General features: G+C 49.7%; 6 protein-coding genes across 6 annotated transcripts in view; 1 reads left to right on the forward strand and 5 right to left on the reverse strand.

The window, feature by feature from the left end:
• Window positions 1–32: 32 nt before the first annotated feature.
• Window positions 33–654, reverse strand: LOC128273810 (DNA-directed RNA polymerase I subunit RPA12). The gene is made up of 3 exons (XM_053011855.1): window positions 453–654; window positions 168–384; window positions 33–93 (listed from the first exon to the last, which is right to left on the reverse strand). The coding sequence occupies exons 1-3, from the start codon at window positions 553–555 to the stop codon at window positions 69–71; spliced, it is 345 nt and encodes a 114-aa protein (XP_052867815.1). The 5' UTR covers window positions 556–654; the 3' UTR covers window positions 33–68.
• A 252-nt stretch (window positions 655–906) lies between these two features.
• LOC128270050 (uncharacterized) lies at window positions 907–2,535 on the reverse strand. The gene is made up of 2 exons (XM_053007452.1): window positions 1,518–2,535; window positions 907–1,448 (listed from the first exon to the last, which is right to left on the reverse strand). Exons 1-2 carry the CDS (start codon window positions 2,533–2,535, stop codon window positions 907–909), a joined length of 1,560 nt encoding a protein of 519 aa, XP_052863412.1.
• Window positions 2,536–2,927: 392 nt separating this feature from the next.
• Window positions 2,928–5,964, reverse strand: LOC128272162 (fatty-acid amide hydrolase 2-B-like). Its single transcript, XM_053009919.1, has 3 exons — window positions 5,232–5,964; window positions 3,612–4,165; window positions 2,928–3,548 (listed from the first exon to the last, which is right to left on the reverse strand). Exons 1-3 carry the CDS (start codon window positions 5,962–5,964, stop codon window positions 3,276–3,278), a joined length of 1,560 nt encoding a protein of 519 aa, XP_052865879.1. The 3' UTR covers window positions 2,928–3,275.
• A 702-nt stretch (window positions 5,965–6,666) lies between these two features.
• On the reverse strand, window positions 6,667–14,823 carry LOC128272437 (fatty-acid amide hydrolase 2-B-like). Its single transcript, XM_053010247.1, has 4 exons — window positions 14,483–14,823; window positions 7,684–8,227; window positions 7,055–7,623; window positions 6,667–6,992 (listed from the first exon to the last, which is right to left on the reverse strand). The coding sequence occupies exons 1-4, from the start codon at window positions 14,654–14,656 to the stop codon at window positions 6,720–6,722; spliced, it is 1,560 nt and encodes a 519-aa protein (XP_052866207.1). The 5' UTR covers window positions 14,657–14,823; the 3' UTR covers window positions 6,667–6,719.
• Window positions 14,824–17,972: 3,149 nt separating this feature from the next.
• LOC128274052 (adenylosuccinate lyase) lies at window positions 17,973–19,645 on the forward strand. The gene is made up of 2 exons (XM_053012137.1): window positions 17,973–18,217; window positions 18,283–19,645. Exons 1-2 carry the CDS (start codon window positions 18,071–18,073, stop codon window positions 19,585–19,587), a joined length of 1,452 nt encoding a protein of 483 aa, XP_052868097.1. The 5' UTR covers window positions 17,973–18,070; the 3' UTR covers window positions 19,588–19,645.
• Window positions 19,525–21,119, reverse strand: part of LOC128274050 (proline-rich protein 36) — a 35,625-nt gene continuing 34,030 nt past the window's right edge. Inside the window, exons 3-4 of the mRNA XM_053012135.1 lie at window positions 20,342–21,075; window positions 19,525–20,257 (exon numbers count right to left, since the gene is read on the reverse strand). Coding sequence (XP_052868095.1) covers window positions 20,029–20,257; window positions 20,342–21,075 — 963 coding nt within the window. The 3' untranslated portion in view covers window positions 19,525–20,028. The remainder of the gene's footprint in view (window positions 20,258–20,341; window positions 21,076–21,119) is intronic.

The raw sequence follows: 21,119 nt of genomic DNA on the forward strand, positions 1-21,119 counted from the left end.
TCGTAAAGGTTAAAATGTTTTTTTTCAGTAGCTAAGTTTATGAGCAAAAGCAGTTTATTAACAACATCTTAAGAATTTTCCGAAGTTTTGAACCTAAAAACAAAACAAACCAAAATTCAAATAACCCATAAACAAGTTTCCACCATGCCGGTAAAATCCATACTCACTTGCATTTTGTGCATGTGAAAAACACGGTTTGTCCTTCGTCTGCAGAACGAAGTTGTAACGTAGCGTACGACATCTGATCGTTTCCACACTTGGGACACTGTCTATTCACAATTGGTCCGTCGGCTTCTTCGTCCGCCGTTCGTTCTGCTTGATCAGATTTTTTATTTTCATAAGAATTGAAAGGAATCGTATATTCTACTTCCATAGTACCGAACGCTGTGAAGAGATAGTAAAAAATACTGTGACAAATGCAACAAGTTAAATAAAATCTATATATTGCTTACCCGAAGCATCGTATTCACTGTGGCAGCTGTAACAGAAAACCGTCTTAGCCATTCGCAGTAGTGGCAAAATCGTGCCGCAGTCCGGGCAGAAACCGGGATCCATCGTGTTTGTGCTCGAGCAGTATTTCCTATTGTTCTTCAGGATATTTTAATATCGAATTATCGGCATGCACTTGATCTCGAAAACACCGCGTGTTGCTAATGTTGACATTGCCTCTGTTATTTGTTTGGTATTTCGCTCGAGGATGATTGACATTTTCTGGCATAGCGCTTTTCAACGGTGATGTGATATATTTCACCATTTCGCGAAATATTTCGAATATACTACGATATAAGTTACGGTCCATTTATTTTGATTTGATCGTTTGTGTATATTTCTTAAAATCATAGCTTATTCTATTGGTGTGTCCTTCGTAATAATATCGTTGTTACTGAAGAGGATGTGCGAATCCTTTCATCGTCTCCAGCCGCTTAGACACGAGAACCACAACTGTGATTCCCGGACATCGAACATATTGTAATACGTTGATGCCAAGGTGGCGGCAATCCCAAAGACTATTACCGAGCCAGCGAGAATGCAGTCGCTATACATGACATGGTAGAGCCGCGTTATTTGGGCACGCATCCAAGCGGTACAATCGCCGATTACGGAACGAAGTTTTGTAATTGATTCTGACCCTATCGATCCTATGGATCCGTACCAACTTAGGCGCTCAGAGTACAAAACGTCGTCATCCAGGTCCGTGTGGCTGGTACGCAACTCTTCGGAAAATTCTGACGAGCCGGATGAATACGATCGCTTCAATTCCTGGCTGTAGGTTCGTTCCAATTCCAGCATCCGCTGGTAGAATAAAGGCGGCAGTATGAATATCAGGGGACCGGTAAGGGTTCCCCCGATGATTCCCATCACCAGATCGAATCGCGGTAGTATTTCTGCGATGAGCACAGCGCACCACACAAGCACAGACCGTATAATGCAGCGTTTGATGGTGAAATCTTAAGCAAGAAAAACGTTTGGAATTAGTTTCTTATTGATGCGGTTTTCTCCAACTTTCCGTTCCTTACCTCTGGAGGCACCTAAAACATCTTCAATGTGCTGGAACAAGGCAGAGTTTCCAACCGCACTAGAAAGGCATAGCTGTAACGTTACCAACAGGATGGTCATATACAGCGACCAGCTACGAGGTAATATCTGCAGCACGTTACTCGTGGTGTCCATTCCGTAGCGATAAGCCGTCAGCAGTGTTGTAACAGCGGACAATGAGCATGTCACAAGGATACCATACAGCACTGCCTTTCCGATCTGCCGTTTGTGTTGCATGTCAACCTGAATAGTCAACAACATCGGATGGATATCGAACTGAAAGGCAATAATACCGTACGCTTTCAGCAACTGCACAACCGGAGGCAAACCAAGGCCGATTCCACTGAATGGTCTAAAATCGTTTGCGCCGGACGCGGATGATTGATCTTCTCCTATCGAAATCCACGTCAGGATGGCCACACTAGTGCACACGATCACGGACACACTGGCAAGAGTGCGCATGTTTTTGGGGCTTCCTAACCACATGATGGGACAGAGGAACAGTCCGATAATGATCAGCCAGTAGCAGAACGACAGCTGGAACGAGTCGTCGCTGATGCGCACGCCGAGTAGTTGAAGATTTTGGGCGGCCACCAGCAGGTTCGGTATGCCCCCACCGAACACTGTCAGGTCAAGCAGCACCGTCACGAACACGCTCATCCGCTTGCCGTAGGTGAACTCGGCTATGGCCGCATACGGATACCGATTTTTGGCCACTATCGACGGATCCAGTTGTTCGGCAATCGTCCAGCAGCGCCCCAACACGACGGCGGTGTAAATTTGGAGCGTCAGGACGAACAACACCAGTGGCACCCCGTAGAGGCCGCAGGAGATGATTGACTTCGGTAGCGCCACGATCGGGAACACTCCGAACAGATCGATCACACACAGGGTGGCAAAGAAGAGGGACAACTGGCGCGAGCCATCACCACTTGCCTCACACCGTTCCCACTGCCTGTGCAGTCGCTGATCGGACGACCTATAACTTCTTGAGGCCATGACTAGAGCGCACGGTAGGCACGGCCATACTGCTGTGCCACCGTTAACCCGGTCTTCCTGCTTAATGAGGCTTCGCTGAGTTCGGTGACTGGTGACGGTTGGCCAATGGTGCGTTTGTGGAAGTGCGCTGGTTATCCGTGCCTCAACGGTACTCGTTCAACGGAGGGAATCCTTACAAGTCTAATTTCAACGCCGACATAGCGACTGCGTGTTCGGTTTGCATTGAGGCAGGTTGAAAGTATAGCAAGATTCGCATTTCTTTTTGACATCGGTTTGGCGTTTAAACCAACATACTAAAACAGCAGGGGCATGGAGCTAAGATTATCGTTTTCTTATCTTTGAGAAAAGAAAGTAGCCATAGTATTGTTTTATTTCAATTTATTTTTGTTCATTACTTACTTTTGTTTATTACGCATAACTTGATATACAAAATACATATTTTAGCAAAAACAAATTTTCGTCATTTATCTGGGACGATATTTCACAAGAAAGCTCGATAGTAATGCCTTGGCGAAGTCCGCAATGCAAATAATGTCTGTAGCCCAGTCTGACGTAGCCCAGTCTGTATCATAAGAGAGTTCAAGTGTTCCGGTCGGAAGCATAAAAATGATTTCAAATGTCGCTGACGGTCGGTCGGTCGGTCCGTGTCCATAAATGCTTTCGTTGCTATTCTGTCATTCTTCTCTCAACGCTTTAGTGTTTTCAAAAAACATGCTATTTACGACGTGAATGCGTGACTCCTACTTCGGTGGCTGCCATCCACCGAAGGCCTTTTCCAGTTCCTGTGCCACACGCATGCAGAGACGATCCTGGTTCGGGCCTGCCACAACCTGGATACCGACCGGCAGTCCGTCGCGGTTGAATCCTAGCGGCACCTGCGTAGCCGGAAGTCCTAGTGCATTGATGATCATCGTATACATGAAACCAGTGACATGGCCAAATGATTCGTGATGCCGCAAGGCGGGCCTCGGAAAGGATGGCATCAAAAAGACACCGTCGGTGCCTAGTTTATCCTGCAACACGGAAAATTAAGATATGGTGTACTTCGGTTGTGACAAATGGCCCCCAATGCTTACCGTCATGTCCTTCTTCAGCTCGGCAGACATACGGAGGTACTTTTTGCGCTGCGCTTCGTTAACAGCACCTTTAGTAGCCGTTATACAGTACATAAATATGGCTGCGAACGTGTGCTCCGACTGACGTGTCATAACCTTCACCAACTCCCACAGCAGGTTCGGTTTGGCGCTGGAAAATACGCTGGGCATGTCCTGCAGCGTCTGCAGCTCGGTCGAGGCCAGCTGCATGCTATCGCAGAAGTGCTGAAAATTAATCGTCTCCGAGTAGATGCCCTTGTTCTGGAAGTACTTCACCGCGCTTCGGAGAGATTCGCGAATTTCGGGAGCAATCGGAACGGCATTGACGTTCAGGTCTAGCTTTTGTGGGTAGTATACTTTCAGCTTCTCTACATCGACCGGTTCGCTTAGACGCAGTTTGCTGGCGTTCGGTCCACTCATCACCTCCAGCAAGAGTGGCAGATCCTTGGCGTAGCGGCACATTGGTCCAAGAACAAGGTACTGGTCGAAATGAGAGTCGCCGCATACCGGCATATGCCCCTTGATAGACACCAATCCTGTAAAATTTTCAAATAGAGACATGCTCGATCAAATAATCGCATTTGTGAATGGGAACACATCAAATTTATTGACGTTCGTAACATGACAGTAAAATACTAAAGTAAAACAGTACAGTAAAATACTACGTAAGACGTAAGTAAAATTATTGATATAAAACACGTCTTTTAATATGGCCCCCACGGCTTCGATTTATTGTAAGAATTCGGCCCAAAATATGAAAAATTAGTTTCCGGTGATGATAAAAAAATGTTTAGCAAAATGTTCATGAATGCTGAAATTAAAAATATCTGTTAGCTAACTCCAACGAACTCTTTAAGAGGTTCCTGACGATTTGAAGTTAATTTTTCAAATGTATAGCAGCTGCCGACCCCAACATGTTTGAAAACATTCGGCAAATACAAATAGCCTGTTGGTTGCCTCTCTTGATCAACAATATGGTTACCATATGCAGATTTAGTAACAAGAATCAACTTTTGAAGCATCATCACATTTGGATTTACATGAAAATATCAATTGTTTCAAACCGATTCGTCTGGGGTTAGAAATTTGTTCCTAGGATTGCCTCACGCGATTGTAAGTGGTTCGTGATCGTGTACGCCAACATCGATAGCAGAAGCTCGTCCCGTGTCAAAGTGCATCTAGATCCGGCTCTAACCACGGGTTGCCTATTCGCCTTTCGCTTCAATCTTACATCATACACCAGACTGGACAACCACAAACCGATAAGGCGTTTGCTTCCCGTTGGAACATTCTTATCGTAACCTGGAGTCGTGGAGCCGACCTTTGGTACTGATGTTACCAATATGAAAAAGTATAATCTATCATAAAGCCTCCCGAGCCACAGTCCGAGATCGGATCGGATTACACGTAGGACACGATGGATTATTGCCAAAAGCCCGGCGTACAGTGATAGTAATGGGCAAACGATGATTCAGGAGGATCCGCTCATAAATGTGGTTTCAGATTGTACACTGATGTCACATGCCCCAGTGGAGTGTTAAAAATTAGTACTCACAACACTAAAGACCCTACGGCCCCTTTTGATGTTTGGATCCTACTTACCCGCCGACGGTTTGTGACCGAAAACGCCGCAAAACAGGGCCGGGATACGGATCGAGCCGGCCAGATCGCTTCCGACACCGCAAACGGAGGCGCCGGACCCGAGGAGGGCCCCCTCGCCGCCGGACGAACCGGCCGCACTGCGCCGCGGATCGTACGGGTTCAGCGTCCAGCCGGTCACATTGTTGTACGCCTCGAAGCCCATACAGTACTCGGGTGTGTTGGACACGAGCAGTGGGATGGCACCGGCTTCGCGCAGCAGATGGACGGCCTCGCCGTCGTCGGTCGCCGTTATGTTCTGCCGGCGCACCACGCCCCCGGCCAGCGACAGTCCCTGGACCGAGCAGCTTTCCTTCACCGTCATAGGCACTCCGAGCAGCGGTTGGCGTTTGGCAAGCTCTTCAAGCGCCCCGGAATCGTCACCGCAGGCTGCAATCCGTTCGTCGGCAGCCGCCGCCTCGGCCAGGGCGGCCTCGAACCGCTCCTCGACCACCGCATTGATCAGGGGGTTCACCTCGCGGATGCGCAGTACATACGCCCGGACCACGTTGACCGAGCGCAGCTGGCGTTTCCGAATCTGCTCGGCCAGATCGGTGGCCGGAATGCGCAGCACCTCGTCCCGGATCACCGGGAACGGTTCTGACCGGGGCGGACCTCCGATCCACGCCAGGAATACACCGAGCACCAGGTTCACCAGGCGCATCACTAGCGCCACTAGCTTTAGTAGTAGCTCCATCGCGACTGAGCGCCCGTCGCTCGAAGGCTGCGCGATCGACCCACCCGAGGGTGACTTCTACTCGCGCCGATGCACTCGCGCACTAGTGCAACACGTCACTGCCAACTTCGACGACGGAACTGGATTGCTAGGGCTGCGGCTGTGTGGGCCGAACGAGCAGGAAGTAGGGCAGCTAACGAGCTCACGATTATAATCTAGCACCTCTAAGGGCGTGACCTTTCTCCTGTGCGAACGCGACGATCTGACAACCCCGTGTGGTGTTTGCCTTGTGTGGTCCTGCAATCGCAGGCAGGCGGTAGCTAACTGAGTTTAGACTTTGCGGTACGCCACCTCATATGTGGCCGGTCAAGGCGGGTATCGAATCAGACGGGGCTCGTGGTGGGACGAGGTGTTATCAATCGAGGCACCGCTCACACTATCAGCAAAACCGGCTCGAGACCAAAGGTACGGCTGGAGCTCGGTGGAACATCGCCGAAGCCACAGTCCTTATCGGCCGGCTGGGGCGATAGCAAGCGGTTGGCGTTTCGGACCGAAAATAATTCACCCCAACTGCCTCCGACGAAGCAGAGGGCACACGGTCATGGCGGAATAAAAAACAACGAAAGAAACACACACACGCACAAATACAATTAAACGCAGCAAAGAACGCAGCAAAGTAGATTTTAATTTATTCGAGTTAAACTTCTGACCACCAATGGTCTGTTCCCATTCTGGCTTCCGCGGGGTTAAGAGTTAACGCCGGCTCTGGGAGGACCTCATTTGGGTGCCTTCCACCCACCGAAGGCCGCCTCCAGTTCGCGGGCAATGCACAGGCCGAGTCGATCCTGGAACGGGGCTGCCACGACCTGGATACCGATCGGGAGTCCGTGTCGATCGAAGCCGAGCGGCACGTGAGTGGCCGGCAGGCCCAGGGCGTTGAACAGCATCGTGTAGCCGACGCCCATGATGTGACCGAACGACTCATAGTGCCGCAGGGCCGAGGTCGGGAAGGTGGGAAACAGAAACACGCCATCGGTGCCGAGTGTGTCCTGTGCCGGAGAAGATGAAGTTAGTCGGTCGCATCCTTGACACAAGGGGGATTCAAACTTACGATCATTTGCTTCCGCATCTGGGCCGCCTTCTGGAGGTACGCGTCCAGCCGGTCGGAGGTGAAAAAGTTCTTCAGACTGAATATCACATAGAACATGATACCGGCGAGGGTGTACTGGGACCGCCCCAGGACACTGCGCAGCAACTCCACGCCCAGGCTGTGCGGTGCCTTCGGGTTGGCGGGATTGTGAAAGATGCTCGGGACGTCGCTGAGGGACTGGAGCACACTGAACGCCAGCTCCATGGCCTCGGGCATGTTGTCGAACTCGAACCGCTCGGTGGCTAGGCCGTGCCCCTTGAAGTACTGTACCGCACGGTAAAGCCCCATCTTGATGTCGTCGTCGACCGGCAGGTGGCCAGGATTGAAGCCCATATCTTCGGCGTAAAAGATGCGGATGTCCCGCGTGTAGACGCTCTCGCCGAGCCGCAGCTTGGCCGCACCCGGGCCGGCCATGATGTGCAGCAGGGTCGGCAGATCTTTTGCGTACCGTGACATCGGCCCCACCGTCAGCAGTCGGCCGAACTTTTCGTCGGTCGACATCGGGAAGTGACCCCGGATCGAGATTGCACCTGGGGTGTACGGGCATGAGTACCCAACATCAAGTGGCCGAGTTGACACAGGATACTCACCCGCCGTTGGTTTATGGCCGAAGATTCCGTTAAAGTGTGCCGGTAACCGTATGGAACCGGCAACATCACTGCCCACACCGAACAACGAGGCGCCGGCCCCGATTAGTGCTCCTTCGCCGCCGGACGAACCGCCCGCAGTCCGCCGGCTGTCGTGCGGGTTGAGCGTGCGTCCGGTGATGTGGTTGTACGACTCCCAGTTCAGGCAGTACTCGGGTGTGTTGGATACCAGCAGTGGAATGCAGCCGGCCGTCCGCAGATGGGCCACCGCCTCACCGTCGGCCGTCGCCTTCAGACCCTTGCGAGCCAGCGACCCACCGGTGATGGGGGCGTCCCGTAACGCGCAGGACTCTTTCACCGTGAACGGGACGCCCAACAGCGGGTAGTTCTTGATCAGCCATATCGGTTGCGTCTCCGCAATCAGCGTGTCTGCTTTGCGCGCTTCCTCGATGGCGGCCTCGAACCGCTCCTCGACGACCGCGTTGAGCAGCGGGTTAACCTCGCGGATCCTCTCTATGTAGGCTCGCACGACATCCTCGGACCGGAGCTGCAACGAAGCGTGGGGAACATAAACGACTGTTGGCGCACTCGATCAGTTCCGGCCAAAGGCAAGCGAGCCTGTCGGTGTGAGCCGAATCTAAATCACTGCCCATTCCCATGGACGAGGGAGGCACAGTGGCCTCACCTCGATTGCGAGGATCGTTTTAATTGTGGCTCTGTGCTCTGTGAGTGGTGCTGTGTGTTCGTGACATCGTTTTCTTTTTTGCACCGCTCCTTGGGCATGGCCACCACGCAATACCTGATCGGTAGCGCTAATGGCTCGTGATTAGAAAACCGCGCGTGTGGCCAGTGGGTCAAAGCCTACAATGCGGCAGAAGGCCGGAAAAAGATTGATTACTGCCCAGGGACACAACTTCCTGCTTGTGCTATCTAAATCCAACCGATACGAACTGTATTATGCAGGTTAGGGTACTTTGTGGGAGTAGTAAGCTTTAGAATGAGGAATAAGGATTTTATAGATACAAGTTTGGAGAGCTTTTTTGCATTTAGACTCAACTCCACTTGAAAGGCCGGCCGAAAAAAAACACAAGAATCCTGATATACGATGTGGAAGCTGTTTAGAGTGCTGTGGTGGTGGTAGCATAACTGGACGGTACGTTTTCAAAAACGAGTCCGACGAGAACCTTTCAAGTGCATGACAAATGGCTTCTTCATTTCACAATTGAAAAAAAAATGAACATAAAGAGCCTGTGGCTTCAAGTTGTTTTGATTTATGATCGGTTTTATCTCTCGGGGAACCGACAACGCAAGACTTGGTTAAACAAATTGTTTTGATTGCCTTTTCTAAGCCTCTGCAAACTATGTATATGCCTCCAACTAATTGAGTTAAATTAGTTGAACTATTTGGCAAAAGCATCTGAGAGATATAAATCAACTTAAATTGATGAATATACAGGCCATCATTTAAATACAATTTTTACACTCTGTTCATTTTAAAAGCAATTTGAAAAACTATGAAGCTCGGTTCCTACAACAGTATCATTGTGAGTAAGTGTGATTGTTATCTGTATTTGTCTGATTATTATCGAACGTTTACCAACGCGACATTTCTATTGGTATATTGTTAGCCCTCTTTCTGACTTCGGCCGTATTGGATTGAACCACGCCAGAATGTCGTCACCGGCGCAATGGCTTAAAGTGTCACCTTATGCGTTGCCAGTCACGCAAACGGGTATCATGTTTCGGCCATTTAACTCATCGACGCGTACTTGCGCCACCATTACCCCCGCCGTTTCGCACCAAGCGCTCGTAGATCGTGCTTAGTTCCTCGCCCAACGACCCCCAACAACGCATTGGGAGCCCATTTATTTACAAACCAGCCGGCATCAGCGGGCGCGGATCGTTGATTCGTTGAAAACAATGGAACGCTGCTGTAACTCCAGCTATTGATGGGCCTGTCAGTTCCACTTTCAAATTCAAAATTCACGAAAATCTTCCCTTTGTTTAGGGAGTGTACAATCCTCGGGTTAACTTCCGGTCGGACGGCGTCTGTAACTTCGTTGACAATATGCGGTACATATTTACAGGATGCAAGGCCGTAAATGTTTGTGTTTGACAAGCCACTTAAAGCGGCTTCGTCGTTTATTTAAATTAAAGAAAAAACATCTGTTATTACAAATATGCATCAACGATCGAAACAAGTTTTATCCAGAAACATCAATACAGCAAATGTCGCATAGGCAAGGTTACGATCGAACGAATCATTGTGGTAAATTATGGATCTTCCATTTTCAGACAGATGTTAAATATTTCCTTGCAAGTAACAGTTCCAACCAATCCACGTACCGTTTTCAGCATGCTAACGGAAACGTTCTGGTCCGAAAACTGGTTTGTCCTGTCGCTTCGGCACAAAGATAGTCAAAACTGGTCGATCGAGAAAGATGTTTTTCTCATTCGTTCGACAGCTTCGTTAAATTTCATACTAAAATTTCTAAGCACCTTCTTGACCTTGTCCGAGCAGAAGAGCATCAGTGGTTTCGGTTCGCCCAATCCTCGCAGCTTGTCGAAAGCAAACCAACAGGTTTGGGCCAACTTCAGGAGCGTTTCGGTGGTCTCAGGCGATCAACAAACATTACACCCTCTAGAACTCAACTCTGACATCAGAGTCTCGATATCCGATTCGGTGGCTTCCGATCGGTCCAGGGTATCACCGAGCAGAAGCCAAACCGCGTTTGATGAGGTCAATGTTTCCACATGAGTCAGCGTTTCTCGGCGTCGTGAGGTAGTATGCAACCTGCCGCAGGCCTGACTAATTACTGCCTGCCACTGTCACCCTACGTCCACACTTGCAGCAAGTTGGGCCAACTTTTTGCTGTCACACTAGCAATTTCTAGACGTCAAATCTGTGAGCTCCAGTGAGTGAAATGACAGTTCGTTTGTTTATGTTTTTAATTTGGCAGTTCACCATTTCATTCTGTTGCCAAGTTTTGCAGCGAACAGGCTTATTCGCATAATTAAATGGCTTGTTTAAAACATAAACTCAAAGCAAAATCGCGTAAATTGTGTTTAGTTGGTGCGTATGTGCTTGTTGAATACGCTCAGTATTTGGATGCTGAGCGTGTATCACGACGTTGGTGGACGCGAGAGCTCTTCGCGGAGGGTCCACAACACGGATTAAGGTTAATCGACCAGCTGTATCTGAACGATGGGATAGGGTTCCACAATTTTACTCGGATGACCCCAACAGACTTTGAAGTGCTTCTTGGAATGGTTGGTGCCGAAATTGCCGCGAATGAAACAACATGCCGCCAAACTATTCCTCCGAACATGCGGTTGATTGTTGTACTACATTTCCTGGCGACGGGAAACTCCTACGCCAGCTTACAGTACACCTTCAAAATTTCGAAGCAAATCATTTCCCGGATTGTACCTGAGGTTTGCGCGGCCATACAAATGAAATGCCGCCAGTTTATTAAGGTTTGTACCAATTTCCTTTACTTAATGTGTGTGTTCAGTGTCATCGTCATTTTATGTTGTATGTTAAGAGTAAATACACAAAACTGGTTTATTTGAGGGTTTTATTCACTCAAATAAGAACTGTTGATGGCCTCCGTATCATACATCTCGCCTTCTCCTCGGAACTCCTCCATCACACGCATGAGCGTTCTATGCAGCTGCCGCATTTCGGTGTCTGGCCGTTCGCCAGCACGCTTCACCTCCAGGGAGACGTACGACCCCAGGACATCGGCCCATGTGGCGTTGTTGTCCGTCTTTAAGCCATCTTCAATCACTTTTGATAGCTTTTCAAAAAATGCCCTTTCGTAACGATTGCCCTCTCGTGGCCGTCGTGTTTCATATGCCGTGGGTGTGGGTGGGATGACGGTGCCTCTTTCTGATGCCGTCAACGTTTGTGATCCCACGGATGTTGCTTCCATGTTCTGTAAAAATATTATATGTGGTTAATATTGATATCAACTAACATCATTTTTTTTCTATTGATAACTAGACACCGAAATCTCAACATGAATGGAAAGCTGTTGCTGCAGAATTTCAGCGAAAATTGCACTTCCCCCATTGTTTGGGAGCATTGGATGGAAAACATGTTAAAATATTAGCACCAATTCATAGTGGTAGCGAGTACTATAACTACAAAAAATGCTTTAGCATAGTAATGATGGTTATAGCAGACGCTCATTTTAACATAATATATGCCAACGTGGGAGCTCAGGGCAGGATTTCCGACGGCGGTGTTTTTAGGCAGACGGCTCTTCACCACAACATCGCAGCAAATACTGCCGGCCTACCTGAGGACGAGCCTCTGCCAGGACAATCCATCGCAACACCATACGTCTTGGTCGCCGACAAAGCATTTGCTTTATCGAAGCATTTGTTGAAGCCCTATCCCGGACATCCAACAGACCAATCAGAATCAACATATAACTATCGGCTGTGCAGAGCTCGAATCGTTATTGAAAATGTTTTTGGAATTTTGGCATCAAAGTTTAGGGTTTTCGCTAGCCCAATAGGATTACAACCGGCAAAAGCGAAACAGGTTGTAATTGCCTGCATTGTCCTGCATAATTTTTTGCGCAGAGACAATGAATCGAGGAGTCATTACTGTCCACCTGGAACTATGGACAGAATTCAAGGTGACGAAGTTTGTCTTGGCTCCTGGCGAAACGATGCAAATTCCAATGAAATGCTCGAACTTCAAAGTGTGCCACGACAAGTGCCACGTAATGTTAATGAAATTAGGAATAAATTTAAAGATTACTTTTCTTCACCGGAAGGAGAGATCATCTAAATTCGCGTTATTTTCGTTAAATACCCATACTATTGGTTTAAATACACAAAAAATTGGTTTAAAAAAATTACCTCATTGTTTTCTGGGTCGTCCGTTACCTCCGAGGCTCCGCAAACCTCTCCAGCAGGAGATAAAAACGATAGCCTGTCGAAGGCAAACCATCTAATCGTACTTGCTGGCTGGTTCTCCAGCTGCCGGCGGTTTTTGTGGTACGAGGTTTTCAGCACTTCCCATTTTCGGCGCACCGCTTCCTCTGGTAACTTTAGCAGGACAGCAACTCGATTTAACGCAGCCTTCTTCTTCGAACGATGTTTATAATCAACGTGCTTGGGGTTCCACAGCAGTGGTTCCTCCTTCACAGCATCAATAACATCGAACATTAATTTACGTGTCCACAGCACTCGTTCGCCTTCGCAGACCACGCGCTCCGGTCCATCCATTGCACTCTCGTTCGCCATTCTTTTCTGCGGATAACATGAATAACGATTATTTCTTTTTTCAGCAAATTGTTCTCAAAATTATTTTCCGCATTTCACACTTACCTTTTCCGAGGACAATTTGAACTAATTAGTCAGCCGACGCTTACACCAAACTACGTTCACAGATATGGTCTTACTGTTTTTAACGGACTGTGGTTCAACACACACGAAATGGTCTAACCCTTTCAACGGTCGGCTGCAAACTAATTAATTTTTTTTTGCGACCTGTACTCATTTACCTGATCTTAAAACAAGGTATTAAAGAATGAACAGCCAACCTGGGAAGTCCCAATCCGCAGGTACTGCCATCTTTTTATGTTCCCGATTCTCCCGACGCATAAACCTATGCTGAATGAATGATGCTTTCCTTCTCTTTCTATTGCCATCTTTGTCATAATCTGATCCGCTCTCGAAATGCTGTCCAAAAATTTGGACATCGAAAAAAGTTGCCCGTACCAACTGTCAAATTGAAAAATATGGCCTCTCAACCCGAATCGGTACAAATAACCGATAAGCAAGAGGAACTCAACGGCAACTCAAAGTAGCTCACGGATGTCCAACAAAAATGAGTGAATTTGGCTGGGCCTACATACATTTTTCCCCATTTGCTGTAAGTGTGGACGGGGGGTCACAAGGGCTGCCGGGGGTATGTCTGAACAAGTTCCACTCTTATCCACTTATCTGCGTAGTGTTAAGCAAAACACTTCGCAGGTTGACTTGTTGTTTTTGCCCACCACCCAAGTGTTTGGAAGCAGTTCGTAGTGTTTTCCGGTGGTGTGCGACCATCAAACGCGTTACCTTCTCATTGCTTGGAATTATCCGCGTCTGGCAAAACATGCATATTTGTTGGCATTAGCACCCAACTTGATAAACAAACAACGTCTGGGTTCTTAGAACGAAGTAGAATTTGGCATACACTTTGATGTGAATAGACAACAGCATAGACATTTGCTTTACCAAAATCTATGCCTTTTAAGTGATGACTGCTTTCAGTGAACGGTAGGTGCCACAGCAGGATCTTACGGTTCCGGATTGCTGAACGGCGATAATCGGACTCAACTTGCATCCGTTCGCACGCCACGCATAATTACGCTATGTACAGCACACAAAAGATGATCACATACATGTCGGCCCCTCAGACACCACCCGGACGCGGTTGTTTGTTTGATTGTTTGCCTTTGTCGCTACCATTACTATACTACCGGTTCTGCTGTGTACACACCGGGGCCAGAGTGAGGCCAGCAGAAAAGGACAGCATAATGTGCACTAGCTCGTTCAGCATCTGGAACCACCAACCAGAGCATAAAGCGACCCTTGAAAATTGCCCATCGTACCCCGCGAGGTCGGCATCTGCACTTGACCGCCACCGAACGATGGTCAGGCAAGATATTCGAAGTACCACTCACTTCGCGCGTTTGTTCGGTTGATTGAACTCGCCACCGCCAGGCTCAAGAGACGAAGCGCGCTATCGCGCTGCCGTTTCCTTTCGACGGCCAAGGCCAACCGGTACCGGGCTTACCTCCTTGTTCCGTATCCGTTCGGCCAGATCCACGGCCGGAATGTTGAGCATATCATTGCGAATCTCCGGAAAGTGGGCAGTCCGTTTGGAGCCGCCGACGAACGCGACGATCGGTTTCAGGAGCACGTTCAGCAACCGCAACAGCAGCCCCAAACAAACCAACCAAATCTCCATGGGGCGTTGGTGGGTGCCGTTTTATTCTCGAAGCCCACCACAAGTCACTCTAGACCGGGCGTTAGGTGAGGATTTTCACTTTCGCCAGTGTCGAGCGCGTTCTCCGCCAGGCGTCGATTATCCAATGGAGCGCGAGCGCAAGTCAAACAACTATCGTCTGTGGACGCTTCGCGATGTTTCACCGAACTGAACTTTGTTGGACACTTTACTGCACGCTTCGATAGTAGTATGTGCCGTCGTTGCCGGGGCGTACCGGTAGAAAGTTTTATGCAAACCAATTCAATTAAACCAATTACGGACGTGGACGTGGTAGCGTGACAGCCCGTCGACCCAAGGCAGTTCCCTCGCAGCGTCGACCGATGGCGGTACGATGGCGCGACCTGTAGGTTTTCCAACCCCGTGAACCCGGGAACCTGGCAGGTGCTGGCAGGCGCTGGCAGGAGAACTTCCCCCGATGGCGTCGGAGGTTACGTAAGGGTCTAGCAGCAAGTGTGCGTACACTTAGCACTCCCCGGCGGCGACTCGCTATTTCGCGCTCTCCGCAGCAATCGATCTAACGATCTGCACTTGCAAGTGCGCGTCTCGCTTCCTGCTTATTCGCCCCGAACGATTGCGTCACGCCGCGGCGGGTTGATAAGCTACCTTCCGCGGACGAGCCGGTCCAAGACATAAAACACGCCAAACGGAGAGTAATCCCTCTAATCAGTATGCTAATTGGCCGTTAGATGGCGCTCACACAGTGTACCATAGACATCCGATCCTATGGCGGGAGGTTCGAATTTTCGTCGGTTCTTCAACACTAGGACCGTAGTTCTAAGTCTAACAACGAGCTTCACCGAGGTTTCCGTTTGGGCGCAAATAACTACCCTGACTGCAGTGTGTGCACACTGCCTAAGGGATGGAACTTGGGCAGAATATCCCGTTCGCTAGTAGACGCTGGAAGTTGTAAAACGCGTTCCTCTGTGTGCGCTATCGCGATCAACACACGAAGCCGCCGTCTCGCAGATCCGATTCGTTCGCAAGCCACCGCTCGACTGGCGGACAGCGCAATCCGGCGCGCTTCAGGCTCTCGATCGCTGTTCAAGCATGGCGGCGTGTGAGCAGGCTAGCGACACCACCCCCCGATCCTCACTTGACGATGATCACCCCCTTCCAACAAGATCTTCCCCCTCGACAGTTTCGCGCCGTGCGAACGCGAAAGAAAAAATGATCCGGAACATTCCTTATCACGGCGACGGAGTTTTGCGCGCGCATCCGAGACCCGGCAGAGCGGTACAGCGGCAGAGTCAATTTTATGTGGCAAGGCACTTAGAACTCGCAACGAGACCTTCGACCTTGATGACACGACCTAGCCGCTGGCTGGAGCGATAAATTGAAGAAACGGACCTTCCCCCGTTGGGCTTCTGTGGTAGTGTCTCGGCTGAGGGAGAAAATAACGCACGGGGCAACAATGGCGGCGCGCCGAATGCGCGTACACTAAAAACAGAGACTTGCGGCGCCGCTTTTTGCCTTGCTTCCGTTCCTTAAGACGACGGCGGCGGACAGCATCCACGGCGCAGACGACGTGGCAAAAAGGTAGCCGGAGTGCTTGAGCTGAACTTGTGGCGCACAACGGTCGGCCATGACTTACTGGTTAATTGTGCTGTGCCGACGGAATGTGTTGGGCTGTGCCACCGCGGTGCCGGTTCACCGCAAGCCAGCGAAAGCCCCTACAAGCTTCGCGTGGCGTCCTTGCCCGGGCGCGGCGTACCTCCGGATCAAGCAAGGACAAGTTCACGACGCATCGCTGGCTTTGCGCATTCGGAATTGATTCGGTTGGTAACGATTACGGAGGTAGTAAAACAGCGGTTCGATGAAAACGATGCTCGTCTGCTCGAATGAAACAGCGTCCTTTCCGTGGTGCTCCTAATTGGTGTAGTCGGAAATACACACTTTTCTGCACTTGTCAGCACGCGGCATTTCGGTGATAAAATTTCTATGAACAAGCCAGGTTTATTACCATTACTCTGCTAGACATAAAACCAGTGAGGATTTGTAGCCCCAGCGATCACCGAGCGGCTCTACTAGCACCGTTCATTTGCGCAATTCTGCTCCGGTCAATGTGCGCTCTCTGTGCGCGTTGATTTACTGGATCATTGACCGGCTACGCTGTTGGTAGTAGTGACACGTGTAGGGCGCACTGCAGTAGTGCCTGCGTTAAGTACACCTCTAATTCATTCAACAAACAAACGCAAGCACGTGGATTCGCGGTCTGCTAGAAGCTTCATAGATTTAGACTACGCGTCCTTGACGTACAGCAGCTCAGACTTCCTCATGCTGTCGTCCGCAAGAACGAGTTGATTGTGGTTGGTCAAAGAGCAGTGTACAGTAATTTCTTCTTGAATACTCTCCTCGGATATCAATCGAGTTGGATTAAATGGAATAAACCGCGAAAACCGGTCTCACCTGCAAAACTAGTTTTCCTGTGCAGCGTTGTCTTCGCGGCGTGACCGTTCACATTGAGAGCACTTCCGATTTCCGGTACACACCACGGCCATTGGCAAAATGTTGTGAAATAAGTATTGCATCCATAATGTGACCCGACCGTGGAAATAAACCGACGGAACTTTACAATCCCTCCCCCATACTGTTAGTTTCGATTTGTTGAGCTGTTGACCGTTAGCCAACCTAAGAGTTTGTCACTTAATCATGATAACAAAAACGGGTTTGCAGTAAAACATTTTAGCAGCTTCAGGGCAACTTCGAAACTTGGATCGAACTGCGAGAGCTTACTCTTCATAGTTCTTATCTGTTAGATGTTGATATTGGAAGTTTAAAACGAAAACATTACAGAAATAATTCCACAACCGTATCACGGTTGACAATCTATAAATCCGTGTAAAACATTTCCTATTAAAAACAGATTTAAGCTCATATACAGACCATCGGTGTGTTTGGTAGCAATGCTAAATTGTAATTTTAAGAACAAATTGCAAAATGTCAATCAAGCAATTAGTATAGTAAATTGTCTTTAACGTTCAAACAACTCAACATGCGACACGTTTTCCGAAGAATTAAATTTGCGCCAACAATATTTTGAACCGTTTCGAACCGGTTCACCCGGCAATTTCATTTGCGTGCAAGCGCGCATTTTAGCTACAATCTTGCACGCCACGTCGATCGGAACTGTCAGGTGCCGGCAAAAAAAAACACAAAAACAATCCTCGGAGACCACATGAGTTTGTGCGCATTCACCGCAAGCTCTTATCACCACGCAACGAAATAAACAAACCCGGCCGACGTAAAGGCCTTGTCCAACTATCTGATCAGATAGGGCGCGATCCGCAGCTCGGACGGTTACTAACAGTGTTGACTCGAAGATCAGACGATCCGGTTGTGTATCGTGAGACATTTTAGTGCAAAGCAACGAACAGAATGACGGAATTAAACGCCGAATTTCGTGGATACCGCTCGCCGTTGAGCACCCGCTACGCCAGTAAGGAAATGCAGTACCTATTTAGCGATCAGTACAAATTTTCCACCTGGCGCAAGTTATGGATCATGCTGGCGAAAGCGGAGAAGGTAGGAATCACTTGGCAATCACCTATTCTGTGTTCCTAAAACTGCGTTCTTCATCTTGTACCTAGTCGCTGGGCTTGGGCATAACCGAGGAGCAAATCCGGGAGATGGAACGCAACGTAGAAAACATCGACTTCAAGGCTGCCGCGGCCGAGGAAGCGCTAACTCGACACGATGTAATGGCTCATGTGCACGTGTTTGCACAGCAGTGTCCACTGGCAGCCCCAATCATACATCTCGGAGCGACCTCATGCTACGTTGGCGACAACACGGATTTGATTGTGCTGAGGGAAGCGTTGGACCAGTTGCTACCGAAACTGGTCGGAGTCATCAAGCAGCTGTCTCAGTTTGCCATGCAGTACCGCGAACTGCCAACACTCGGGTTCACTCACCTGCAGCCGGCCCAACTGACCACCGTCGGTAAGCGCTGCACGCTGTGGGTCCAGGATCTACTGATGGACGAGCGAGCGCTCCGTGGTTGCCGGGAGAACCTACGTTTCCGCGGTGTGAAGGGAACGACCGGAACGCAGGCTTCGTTTTTGCAGCTGTTTGCCGGCGATGGCGGTAAGGTTCGCGAGTTGGATCGCACCGTCACCAAACTGGCCGGCTTCGAGCGATACTATGCCGTCACGGGACAAACGTACTCCCGGAAGGTAGATCTAGAGATCGTGTCGGCTCTCGCAAGTCTCGGCGCTACGGTGCACAAAATGTGTTCCGATTTGCGGCTGCTCGCGTCCCGCAAAGAGCTGGAAGAGCCATTCGAACAAACGCAAATCGGGAGCTCGGCCATGCCGTACAAGCGGAACCCGATGCGTTCGGAGCGATGCTGTGCGCTTGCCCGACACATGATAAGCATGCACGCGAATGCAGCCAACACGCTGGCCGTCCAGTGGCTTGAGCGGACGCTAGACGACTCGGCCAACCGGCGGCTGACGCTATCGGAAGCGTTTCTAGCAGCGGATGCCTGTCTGCTGACGTTGCTCAACATCTCCCAGGGGCTCGTTGTCTACCCGAAGGTGATCGAACGCAACATTGCCCAGGAGCTTCCGTTTATGTCGGCCGAGAACGTGATCATGGCCATGGTGAAGGCCGGCGGAGATCGGCAGGTGTGCCACGAGAAGATACGTGTCCTCTCGCACGAAGCCGGGGCGCAGGTGAAGCAACATGGAAAGGACAACGATCTGGTCGATCGAATCAAGGCCGATGCTTACTTTGCGCCCATTCTGGGGCAGCTCGATAAAATTCTTGATCCGAAAACGTTCACCGGCCGAGCCGCCGATCAGGTGGTGGAGTTTGTACAGGAAGAGGTTGATCCGATCGTCGCCCAGTACGGGGACAAGGTCGTTACCAAGTCTGCGCAATTGAAAATTTGATTTGCCCGGCGGTGCTATGTGACGTTGTTTATTGTAATAAAGCACTTCTTCAACAGCAGTAGTTGGTTGAAAGAAACATCATGCCTAACTTCAATTAATTTATACTTTTATTCATTCATTGCTCTCATTCTAATTTATTCTTCTCTCCACGTGCCTTGCGTTGTACATAGTTTACGTTCTTTACGCTTTCCAACCGATAACAACCAACAGGAACATTTCCCGCGAAACAACGTCTGATTTCTCGGGGCCACTTGTGGGATAAACCTAAGAAATGATCAAACGAAAAGGACAACAGGCAACACATCTTTGTTTTTAAAACATAACTTAATAGGTAAACGATTTAAAACCATTACACTACGGTGCCGGGGCGGTATTGTGTCTGACTGCACCCCGGATGTGCTCTAAAATGGGAATTGGGAAAGCTAAGGAACGGTCACCCGCCTATCGACTACTGGTCGCACTCGGTGCGTTCATCGACGTTGACGGTTGCGGCTGCGGGAAAAGGTTGTAACTATTGTTAGGCGAACAGCCACGCTGTCCCACGTCCGGACTAGTAGACGACAGTGGCCGCTCGATGGTCATCGTTTGCTGCGGCACCTGTATGTCCGCCTGCACCCCAAGGGTGCTGTAGATTTCCTTCATTAAAAACAGCATCGTGTCCTCCGAGTCCCTGTGAAGGATAAAAATAAATTGCAACGATAAGGCCAAGGTACTGCGCGGATCAATAATTCATGGGCCTCTGCCCGATCCTTACCAGTAACACACGTGGCTAGACAGTGCAAACAGATATTCGTTGATAAATTCGAACGGTGCTTCTTGCAGCACGTAATCGACGCGGCGCGACTGATTGAGGCGCCCGAGCGGTATACTCGTTTCACCGTTGTCCACATCGCTTCCCCCGGCCAAGTTGGACGTGGAGCCCGACTGTTCGAACTTGAGCTGATCCTGTATAACTTTGTTCACTTCCTTCTCGATCGCCTTCGGGTCGGGCCGGGAAGAGTTCAGTGCCGTCAGCGCGTACACCGTGTCGAGCGTGTTGCGAAACACGTCCGAAACACGCTGCTTCAGATCGTTTCCGACGCGCACCATCGTCTCCTTCAGCTCGAGATGCATCCGTTTACGGCCCTTGTGATGCGGTATCAGCACGGGTCGCAGTGAGCTCAGTTCCGGATTGATCAGGGCTTCGATTCGATACGCAACCGGATCGTACGGGTGGAAGATGTTGAAGAATCCGTCGCACGTGGGAAGACCAAAGTTGAGCCCGAGCGCGTCGATCCCCCGGATCGTGACGAACATGCCGATCGGTGAGCCGAGTGCGAAGAACTTTTTCGGTTGAAACAATAGCTGCGGGTAAGTGATGTACGGTTGGCCCGTGCCGGCAGGCCCGACCTCGTAATTTATCTGCTGCGAACATTTGCGCACCAGCGGCCGATGGTGAACGGTGGCGTGCTGTGGCAACGGTGGCACGGAATCGGCATCAGGATTTTCCTGGAAGGAGAGAAGAAACAACAGCACAGTCAGAAGATCATCAG

This window comes from Anopheles cruzii, chromosome 3 (assembly GCF_943734635.1).
Source record: "Anopheles cruzii chromosome 3, idAnoCruzAS_RS32_06, whole genome shotgun sequence".
Classification (NCBI taxonomy): domain Eukaryota; kingdom Metazoa; phylum Arthropoda; class Insecta; order Diptera; family Culicidae; genus Anopheles; species Anopheles cruzii.

Bases quoted from the DNA above. Each gene is read 5' to 3' on its own strand.
- LOC128273810 (XM_053011855.1), bottom strand. From the start codon at position 555: ATGGATCCCGGTTTCTGCCCGGACTGCGGCACGATTTTGCCACTACTG. The intron at 385-452 runs GTAAGCAATATA...ATCTCTTCACAG, and splicing joins CAGTGAATACGATGCTTCGG to CGTTCGGTACTATGGAAGTA. The intron at 94-167 runs GTGAGTATGGAT...TTTTGTTTTTAG, and splicing joins TTCACATGCACAAAATGCAA to GTTCAAAACTTCGGAAAATT.
- LOC128270050 (XM_053007452.1), bottom strand. From the start codon at position 2,535: ATGGCCTCAAGAAGTTATAGGTCGTCCGATCAGCGACTGCACAGGCAG. The intron at 1,449-1,517 runs GTAAGGAACGGA...TTCTTGCTTAAG, and splicing joins TGTTTTAGGTGCCTCCAGAG to ATTTCACCATCAAACGCTGC.
- LOC128272162 (XM_053009919.1), bottom strand. From the start codon at position 5,964: ATGGAGCTACTACTAAAGCTAGTGGCGCTAGTGATGCGCCTGGTGAAC. The intron at 4,166-5,231 runs GTAAGTAGGATC...AAAATTTTACAG, and splicing joins CGGTCACAAACCGTCGGCGG to GATTGGTGTCTATCAAGGGG. The intron at 3,549-3,611 runs GTAAGCATTGGG...TCCGTGTTGCAG, and splicing joins AGCTGAAGAAGGACATGACG to GATAAACTAGGCACCGACGG.
- LOC128272437 (XM_053010247.1), bottom strand. From the start codon at position 14,656: ATGGAGATTTGGTTGGTTTGTTTGGGGCTGCTGTTGCGGTTGCTGAAC. The intron at 8,228-14,482 runs GTAAGCCCGGTA...GCTTCGTTGCAG, and splicing joins AACGGATACGGAACAAGGAG to CTCCGGTCCGAGGATGTCGT. The intron at 7,624-7,683 runs GTGAGTATCCTG...CGTACACCCCAG, and splicing joins CGGCCATAAACCAACGGCGG to GTGCAATCTCGATCCGGGGT.
- LOC128274052 (XM_053012137.1), top strand. From the start codon at position 18,071: ATGACGGAATTAAACGCCGAATTTCGTGGATACCGCTCGCCGTTGAGC. The intron at 18,218-18,282 runs GTAGGAATCACT...TCTTGTACCTAG, and splicing joins TGCTGGCGAAAGCGGAGAAG to TCGCTGGGCTTGGGCATAAC.